This window comes from Carya illinoinensis, chromosome 6, assembly GCF_018687715.1.
Source record: "Carya illinoinensis cultivar Pawnee chromosome 6, C.illinoinensisPawnee_v1, whole genome shotgun sequence".
Lineage (NCBI taxonomy): Eukaryota > Viridiplantae > Streptophyta > Magnoliopsida > Fagales > Juglandaceae > Carya > Carya illinoinensis.
Window position 1 is genome coordinate 5,157,389 of NC_056757.1, and position 10,820 is coordinate 5,168,208.

General features: G+C 38.6%; 1 protein-coding gene across 1 annotated transcript; it reads left to right on the forward strand.

The window, feature by feature from the left end:
• Positions 1-4,194: 4,194 nt before the first annotated feature.
• LOC122314053 (probable N-succinyldiaminopimelate aminotransferase DapC) lies at positions 4,195-6,846 on the forward strand (the record flags this gene model as incomplete). Its single annotated transcript, XM_043129435.1, has 2 exons — positions 4,195-4,428; positions 5,501-6,846. Coding segments are annotated over 2 exons (1,386 nt in total), but the record flags the coding sequence as incomplete, so codon positions are not given.
• Between the last annotated feature and the right edge of the window lie 3,974 nt (positions 6,847-10,820).

Here is a 10,820-nt window from a genome sequence, read left to right on the forward strand (position 1 = left end):
CATGGAGTAGCAAGAAACAACTCTGTATAGCTTTATCCACTATGGAGGCAGAGTACATAGCATGTTCAGTAGCAGTTCAGGAGGCTGTTTGGTTGAGGAGGTTCCTTCAACACTTAGATATCGGCGCGGATTATTCTGATCCAGTGAAGATTTTTTGCGACAACATGGCTGCTCTCGCGTATGCTAAGGACCCAAAATATCATGGAAGAACCAAACACATTGATATCCGATATCACTACATAAGAGATATCGTGGCACAAAAGGAAGTGGTCCTAAAACATTTATTTACGAATCACATGGTTGCTAATCCCTTGACAAAGCCCATAACGAAAGTCGCTTTTATGACTCATGTTAGGAGTTTAGGACTGCGCAGATTGTGATTCAGTTGACACAGTTATGTAAACTTTCTTTGGAGAAATTAATGCAGTGTGTTTTTTTTTTTCTTTTGATCATATTGCATGAATTGTACACACACACAAGGTATGTTAACAGGTTTAGATCGACTCACTCACACGAGTGATCACCTTTGGCGTTGTAAAGTGATAGCGAGCAAAGATGAGACATTGTGTCACTTGTTACTTGTCCTGAGAGAGATAAGTATGACACAAGAGATATGTTGCCTTAGTAAGAACTAAGATGAGGTTCATTAAATTTAAAAAAACTGCGCATGGACACTCCACAATCCATGTAGCCTGTAGTAAGCCAGATGTGAGATTCTTTTTGGCACCTTGGGGGTGAGCAAATTGAGAAAATCGGGTTAGACATGTGTCCAGACTAAGATCTGTACGGTGTTTGATATGGACATACGCTTTTTGATAAAGAGAGATTCACTGTAGCATGTATTTCATACTACATGTGCTCTTGCGACCAAATATGGAAGTGAATGAATAGTTCCCTATTTGTTCACTGTGTGAGTCCTTTACTTCATATTTTAAAATGATGCCCTTTTATAACTTTTGACAATGTCATAAGATGGAGGTTCTGATGTTTGCTACTCTAGCATACTCTCTATAATCATGATTGATACGGTCTAAAGAGGTATTGTTGGGAAAGCAGTTAGACTAACATTAAGTGACATGAGGGCGAAGGGAAGACTATTCGACAACGCATTTAGATTGTGTTTGCTGACGTCAAACTTTGGCGCTACAATTTGGTAGTGACAATTTTTGTGAACACATCATGAAAACTAAGAAGCAATTAAAGCATAGTTCTGGGTTTATTTTTAAACTCAAAAAGGGATCGAATATGCTTGATTAGATGCGATCGAATGAGTCTAGGGCATACGAGACACTTTAAGGATGATGCTATGCTCGTCTTCTCGAGGAGAGATTTGGTATAGTGCTCCCAATTTTTTTTTTCAGGTGTACTCAATGGTCGCATGGCCTATTTATTTTGTATGAACGAGATAGAGAACATGTTGAGAAATATATGCCTGGGGATGCCCACTATGTGCGAGTGAGAGATGTAATAAAGCAGGGGCGCCCTTAGTGGGCATGCCCCTACCTCTTACCATTTAGGGATGCTGGCATTACTCCAGGCGTTATGCCTGGAGTCAAGGGCCGTAACTTTAGCTGGCCATAAATGGCCAGCCAACGGTTACCATATGAAGGGGCGCGGACGACTGATAAATTAGTCCTCCACTCCTTGGCAGATGTAACTCTCTCTTGGAAAAATCTCTCTCTGTCTGTGAGTGAAAATACTTAGGCTGTGGGCATTTTGAATGTGACTCTAGATTCATCTACGTAGCACATGCACGCACTGAGTGGAGAAATCTACTTGAACAATGGATTCACTCGTGGAATAACAACACAGACTATTCTTGAGGTATTTCTTCCGCTATATACGTTTATATTATTGCTAACAGCACCATTTCATTTACCCATTACGCACTGAATTTGTCTTTTACGTTCAAAATGATGTTGACTTCTTTTATTTTAACATGTTGGGTTTCATTATTTTATAAAATGATGTGTACGGAATTTGTATACTTGATACTTGTACAAATTATTACAATAAGATTGTTGCAAAGATATGGAAATAATGATTGCATGCAGGGGATACAACTAATTCTGTTCCTTCTGTTTTTGTTTTTATGGACATTGAAAGCTCAACTTAATGGACTAAGACTAATGCTATTATACTTAGGGGTGTGCATAAATCTTTATAAACCGGTTGACCCGATTGACCTGATCAGATCCACCTGATAAAACTCGGGTTAAAATTGAAGCGGGTCATATGAAATGCTATGCGGTCGAAACCGCAACTGAAGAAATCAACCCGTATCCCTCAGTCAGATTCCCATCTCCCTTCGTCTTCAACCCTAGCCCCCCTCCCTTCATCATTATTGGATAGGTCCAAGGTTACGAGGCTGCTCATGTCGCGCATTTCCTCTGGTATGCAGCCGGTGATCCTGTTATGGGAAAGATTCAGAGTGCTAAGCACCGTCAACTTCGCAATGTCTTTTGGAATTTCCCCGAAGAGATTGTTTCGGCTGAAATCGATGGAGTCAAGAGAAGTACAACGGGATATAAAAGATGGGATCTCGCTGCTAATGTGCTTGTTGGCGCTGATGTTGATACTTGCCAAATTGGGTAAATCGAACAGTTCACTAGGAATCTCACCTGAAAGTCTATTCAATTCCAGTGATAAAGTTCGCAGGTTTTTGAGATTACCGATAGCAGGAGGGATTTTCCCAGTAATTCTATTGTTGGAAAGTTTGAGAATTCCAAGAACGTCCCCTGAGATTTTGGGGGGAAGCTCATCGGAGAAGTAGTTATCGTTAACTTCGACTACTTCTACCGAGGGCAAGTTAGAAGTCCCAGCCGGGATCGTCCTGTTGAGTAAGTTTTTCGCGATTCGGATTTTTGTTAACGACTTGCAGACGCTGAGCTCCATGGGAATTGCTCCAGAAAATAAATTTTCGATCAAAATCAGATTCTTCAACTTACCTCCCACACACAAAACCAGAGGAACCCTGCTGGTGAGTTGGTTCGTCGCTACATCAAGGAGTTTGAGTTTTCTTGTGATGGTCCTGGGTTGATACTTCTAAAAAAAACTACAGATTTAACTCGTCAGGTCGGGTTATCCTGTGATGGTCCTGGGTTGCAGGCCACAATGGGTCGGGCCAAATCTTTGATTGGGCGGGCTGTTGTTCAGGCCTAATTATACTCTTTAATTTATTTATATCACTCATTTTATTCTTTGACATGACAATACTATATGGTGCGATTTGGCTTATTAAAAAAAGAGAGAAGATATTTACAATCGTGAATTATGCAATCATCGTGTAATTTTTTTAAAAAATAATAAGATATGAGACTCACATGAAAAAAAATTAATTTTTTAATAATATATTTCACTTTTTTTCAAAACGATTATACAGTGTTTACATATTTTATGATTATATGTAGAATTACTATTAAAAACATAAACATAATAAGGTAGATGAAATCTAGGATTTTAGTCTTCATCATTTTATTTTGAATATATATTTTCTTAATAAGTCATGTATGGCACATCAAAGAAACAAAATAAGTAATATAAATTAGAAAGTATGGTAAGACTACTGGTGGACTAATTGTCACTTGTTATACAAGGTAGAAGTAGTTGAATCCCTTCAATACGTAAATGGGTCGGCACATCTCGTTTTGCATGGACCCAAAACTTTTATTTAGACTACAAATAGACGAAAATCCTAATAAAACACATTTAAGGCCTAATAATATGTCCATGCCATATAAATGTTACTTACCCTCTCATATCACATAATTTATATATTTTAAATTTTTATTTTATTTTATTTTTACTAAATTAATTAAAATATTTTATTTATTATCTCTATACTATATATTTATTATTAAAAAGTTAAATAAAAGAGAACTAAGTGTGGGGATTGTGTGAAGAATAATGATAGTTTTATTATTATTTTATTACTCTTTTATTATTTTTTTTAATTTTTAATTTTTAAAATTTTTTTTTTTACTTAATGATTAAATAAGTGACTATCACTAAAATTATATATTTTTAAAATTTTTTTTAATGGTTAAGAATGTTAAAAAAATATTTAAAAGAAAATAATAAAAAAATAAATACATTATAAATAATAAAATAATGATAAAAGTGTAATAAGTGTATCATTACCGTATGTGAAATGCTTGGCCCCACAACCTGTCCTCCCACCTACTCTGCGCTTAAAACATCAGCAAATGCACCTGGACATGTCCCGAAATGCGATTTAATCCATTGTCATTGGCCTTGCTTTCCATTTCCAAGCACTTGAGTGAAAGCCACGGTGGTAGTCTTAGGGGCGGAATCAAACGGAGCTGCGGTTTCCCATATTTCTTCGCCGCCATGTCCACCGTTTCTACCGAGGAAGACGCCTTTTCGGCTCCTACCCAGCCCATCCCCAAGTCGCCTCAACCTTTGCAGGTATTACCCAATTTGATTTCCGCTGTCTATATATATATATATATATATGTATGTATGTATTGGCGTCTGGTTTGAAATGAAATGGGTTTCCCCCCTTTTTGGTAAATATAAGAAAAATCTCTTCCTATTTTTAGCCTTTGTATACTTGATGTCAATCTAAAAAGAAGGGCTTGCTTGGGAAATGGATTGGTATTTCGTTTCTTTGGAAATTAAGCTTGCCTTTTTTTCTTTCTTTTCTTCATACAAGCTGAATATTTCTTTACAAATAAAAAAATAATTTAACCAACTTCCCCAACAATCATTGTTATCTCTATGCTACTAATTGGTTCTTTAATTTTGTTTTCGATGGAAAATATAAGGTTCTTCCGACTAATCACTTTGCCCACTTTAGTTGAATTGCGGGGCTCTGTTGCTATACGCAACTTTTACTTAAGAAATTGAGGCTTTTCTTCTGTTAAGAAGTTTTCAGAAAGGAAAAGGTTCAGAGAAAAAGTGCTACATGGCCATTCCTGAGTCATTGCAAATATTACCATATTGACTACAATTCAATTCAAAAGTTAGCTACAATAGTTGGTTTTATGAAATCCTCCACCCGAAGCTGAAGCATGCGTATTATGATCAATTCAAAAGTTAACTTTCAAATGGTCCATGATCCCTTTCCAATCTTGTTAGGGAATCAGTGCTTGGATTTTTAAATAAGAGGAACGCGTTTAAATGTTGACAGAAACTAAGGAATTCCCACGATCGGGAATTATGTTCGTCAACAAGTATCTGCTGCCATCTCTCTCTCTCTCTCTCTTCACTTTCGTTAAATCCTTTCGGTCTTGTTTTAGTTTTAGCATTATGTAATTCGGCCTCTCACTGTGTTACCTCCAGAAGCTTTTGACATCCAAGGTTCTAAACTAGATGTTTGAAGTTGATAAAATAACCTATCGAGCATTTGTTAGTGCTTTTTCTTATGGCTAAACCTTCTATTCAGTTTTCTTTTCTAAGAAAAGGCAACAAATTGTTTATCATTATTTTTATTCTGTCAACTATTCCTAATTCTAATGAATTGGCCTCTTTTTGTCAGGTTGCAAAGCGATTGGAGAAGTTCAAAACGACAATTTTCACACAAATGAGTAGTCTTGCCATCAAGCATGGGGCAATTAACCTTGGCCAAGGCTTTCCCAACTTTGATGGTCCTGAGTTTGTAAAGGAAGCAGCAATTCAAGCCATTAAGGATGGAAAAAATCAATATGCTCGTGGATTTGGAGTTTCAGAATTAAACAATGCTATAGCCGAACGGTTCAAGAAAGACGCTGGACTTCTGGTGGACCCTGATAAAGAAGTTACTGTTACCTGTGGTTGCACTGAAGCAATTGCTTCTACTATCTTAGGGTTGATAAATCCCGGGGATGAGGTGATCCTCTTTGCTCCCTTTTATGATTCATATGAGGCCACTCTCTCCATGGCTGGTGCCAATATCAAATGTGTAACGTTGCGCCCACCAGATTTTGCTGTCCCGATCAATGAGCTGAAGTCTGCTATCTCAAAGAATACACGTGCAATACTTATAAATACTCCCCATAACCCAACTGGAAAGATGTTCACCAGAGAAGAACTCAATCTGATTGCATCTCTCTGCATTGAGAATGATGTGTTGGTTTTCTCAGATGAAGTTTATGATAAGTTGGCTTTTGAAATGGATCACATTTCCATGGCATCTCTTCCAGGAATGTATGAGCGTACAGTTACTATGAATTCGTTGGGTAAGACATTCTCCTTAACAGGGTGGAAAATTGGGTGGGCAATAGCTCCTCCGCATTTGACGTGGGGAGTGCGGCAGGCACATTCTTTCCTCACTTTTGCTATTTCCACTCCAATGCAGTGGGCAGCATCAGTTGCCCTTAGAGCCCCAGACTCTTACTATGCGGAGCTTAAGAGAGATTACATGGCAAAGAAGGCAATTCTGGTGGAGGGATTGAAGGCTGTTGGTTTCAAGGTATTTCCATCAAGTGGAACCTACTTTGTGGTTGTAGATCATACCCCTTATGGGCTGGAAAATGATGTTGCTTTTTGCGAGTATCTGATCAAGGAAGTTGGGGTTGTAGCAATTCCGACAAGCGTATTTTACTTAAACCCTGAAGATGGAAAGAATCTGGTGCGATTTACATTCTGCAAGGATGACGAAACTCTGAAGGCTGCAGTTAAGAGGCTGAAGGAGAAGTTGATGAGAAAATAATGCTGATGTATGTACTTAAATCACTTTGGACTTGAGTCATTCATCAGATGGAAGTGTTGGTGTTGCAATATTAAGCACTTGAGGTTGATAGTGAAGTATTTTGCTGTATACCAATTTGAATACAAGTTTCTCAACTGATGATCTATCAAAATTGTCAGTAAAAGGATACTAGTGACTTTGCTTGCAGATACAAAGATTTGGCTCCAAGACTAAAAGCAGAAAATATTTTAACTCTTCCATGCGAAGATAATATTGGAGAAAAAGAAAAAAGCGGAAAGTAAATAACTGCAAATGCAATAGAAATTTGTATTATCTTTTCGTTCATTTAGGGTCTTTAATTAAAATTCCCTTTACCTTTTTCTTTCTCCTTCTCTTTTCCTTTTGCCTGCGCTTTCAGCAAAACAGCCTATGCAGGTGCTTTATTGGCTTTGTTTATCTCCCATTTGGGTTATTCTCTAAATTTCAATAAAATGCAACTAGATCTAGTATGAATGGGCGATCAGAGGCCTTGCGTTGAGGAAGGAATGTTTTGTTCTGTTTTGAGTCGGAGGCAAGAGTTCTTATCGATGGAATCGTTTGGCACCTCCATTTCTTCTTACAAAAAATATCCCCGACTCTAATGGAGGGCCTTAAAACTTGGGTGGTGGTGGACGATCAAGGGTGATACCAGCTGCCCCATAAGTTGCAGCTTGACGGACAGAAGTAGCATTCCTCTTCATTGCCACAACCCGAGCCCCTGCTGCCAATGAACCAAAATCCTAATGTTCAACAACAACATCTGCTGCTTGGTCGATCAGCTAGCTTTTTTCTTTGGTGCCTCTTTCCTTACACCCAAAGTATCCTAATTAGGATGCTGCTCACTTCCAGTTCAACAAACACTTCAGGCAGTGATTCGACCTCCCTGGCCAAGAATATGACCCACCATGTTAAGATTACAAGAAGAAACTAAATGCAGGAAGAAGGATCCACCAAATGAACGTGACATGCACAAACAGAGGAATATAAATCCGTTGAAATGAGCTGTAAATACAATTTTTTTCTTTTTTAACTCACTCATTTGTATCTATAAATAGCACTAGGTACTCGTACGTATGCATGTAAGAATCATGCAATAACATTTCTTTCCAATAACAACATTTTGTTACGTCGTCTTCTACTCTACTATTAGGGACTCCGGTCTTGTCCCTAATACTAAGGACCACGAGTTCACCTTGGTGATGTTGGTGACCAAGTGATCTTGCCAACTTGCTTGGTCTTCAACAAAGGATAGTGTTTGGGTGAAGGAATGATAGCGGATATGGTGGAATTGAATAGGCTAAGTGTTGATTCGGTGTGTTTAATGCAAGGTGAAATGACTTGATGGTTGCCCTTGATGTTGGGGCTACTTGGATGATTCTTAGGGTGGGTATGGTAAAGTGTAGTTAGGATTTTAGGTGGTGGCTAAGGGGGATTACGAAATTGAAAAGTGATGGATTATGGTTGGGGTGTAAGATAGATTGCTCCTTGACTTTAGGAATTGGCTAAGGTAAGATAGGGAATGTAGGATTTGGATAAGGTAAAAGGATGAGGATCTTTAGTAGGATTTGAAAAGATGGAGATGATTGAGGGAGAATTCCTAAGTTGTAGGAATCTATCAAGGAAAGAAAGGGTTTCGGTTTTGGCAAGTGGAGAGGGTTTTTCTTGACTTGAGGAATTCTAGGAATGGAGTGATTTTAGGAATCGGGTGGTTTGAGGGATTGCGTAATTTAAGTGGATGGAGGATAGGGTTTTGTGAGGATTCCTAAGTGGTAGGAATCCTTGAAGATTTGGTGGGGCTAGTTTGGTAAGTCAAAGTGGACTTGAGAGATTTAAGGGATGAGAGATTTAAGGAATTGAAAATGATTGACAATTCCTTAAATTAAGGGATGAGAGATTTAAGGGATTGTGAGGATTATCAATTCCTTAAATTAAGGGATTAAAATTGGAGGAAGTCAAGGCTCCTATAAGGAATGAGTTTCCTTATAGAGCATTGGAGGTGGACTAGGGCAAACACTATAGTGGGCGGCACTATATGGTTGGATGGATCAAACGAGGCAAATGAAGAATGAACACTAAGAACAAAATGATGAACACTAAAAAATAAAATGGTGAACACTCAAGAACAAAGTAAAATGCTTAAGAACTTAAATGAATAAAATGTAACAAATCAACTAATGATTCGCGGATTGCACAATAGTTGAAATAAACCTCATGAATTGGTAATTTGATAAAAACAAGGATAGCAACAACTTGGATTCATGAATTGCACCAAGTTGCAAGAACAAGATAAATGAATCACACCTATTCACGAATTGCAAGGTGTGATCCTCTCTTTGGGATTCATGAATTGCACCCAAAAAGTTCAAGTGCCTAGCACCGATTGTTGATCTCCTAAACAAAATAATCCTCTTCTAGAGAATTTGCCAAAAGATGTAAATGTAAAGACTAAGGGTCCTATTTATAAGGATTACAGCTTGGAACTCCCAATAGGTCCCTTGGAAAATAAATAATTAAATTAAAATAAACAATAAATAATAACATAGTTGGCATGGACCAAGTTGACCCATGGCATGCATGAGCCCATGGGTGGGCTAGGTTGGCCCTTCTCTTCATGGGGTCCTATCATTCCCCCTCTCTTCAAGAATATCCTTGCCCTCAGGGATTAAATTTGAAAATGCGCATGACCTCTCCTCATTCTCTTCCTTAGCCATTTCCATAGCAAAACAATATGCCCCTCATTTGCCCAACTTTTCTAACATTGAGACATCACCCGACTTGGCCTCATTGGATGCTAAAGTTACCCATACATTCTTCTTGGATCCTAACTTGAATTTCATGGTCCTTTTGTTGTAGTCAAGCACTACCCTTCCAAGGCCCTTGAGCCATGGATTGCCCAATATAACATCAAGCTCTACTAAAAGAAGTATATGTAAATCCGTCACTACTCTCACTCCTTGCACACTTATTTTTACTTCTTTCACTAGCCCTTCACATTTCATCTTGTCCCCACTAGCCATCTTTATCTCAAATGGCTCTATAGCAATCGAATTCAACCCAACTTTGGAAACAAGTGTAGAGTTAATGAAGTTGTGCGTGGAGCCACTATCTACCAACAAAGGGACTTCAATTATTCTTATCCATGCCATTACCCTCATGAACGTATATTTTTGGATCCCCATCAAGGTATTAAGGGACAACTCGGCCTCCTCATAATTTTTATTCACTTTGGTCTCCTCTTGGTTGTACTCTTGGCTAGAGGCTTCCACAAAATAACCATCATCATTTTTCTCACTTCTCTCATCAACAAACATGTACACTTGTCCCGATTTACATTTATGCCCTATGCCTCATGCCCCATTTATCTCCACACTTAAAACAAAGGCCCTTCTTTATTCTATTTTGGACCTCTTCTCTTGAAAGTTTTTTCACTTCTAGTGGCTTTGATTTAGAAGCACTCCCTATTTCCTCCTTGCCTTTCCAAGGAACATTGGTTTGCAAGGGTGTAGTAACCTTACTCCCCATTTCCTTAGATTGACGTTTCTCTATATTAGTGCTCTCTTCTAGGATCTCCGCCATCCTCATAGCTTCTTGAATTTTAGAGGGTTGCTTCAACTTAACTTCCTTGGCTATCCAATGCTTCAACCTATCCACAAATGTGCCCACAAGGGCCTCCTTGGACCACCCTTTCACAAGAGTTTGTAGTTGCCTAAACTCTTCAATGTAACTATACACTTTGCCTTCTTACCTCAACTTGGCAAGTTGGCCATGGTGGTTAATGGTAGGGGATGATCCAAATTCCATAAGGAACTCTTCTTCAAAAGCCGTCCAACCTAATCTTCTCCTCTCCTTCTCATATTGGTCCCGGATCCACCTCCACCACTTACTTGCTTTCCCCTCCAAATAAAAACATGCCATTGACACCCTCTCATGTCTAGGCACCTCATACACATGGAAGTAGTGGTCAACCTTGTCAAGCCATTCATATGGATCTCCCCCATTAAACTTGAGAAAATCCACCTTTGGCCTCTTAGGTCCCCGGTTATAAGCTCGGTTTCCCCTTCTATCTTCATGGTGGTCAACATCATACCCTCTCTCATGATGGTCTCTTCTTCTCTCATAATGGCCTCCACAGCCATAAGGCCTCTCATAA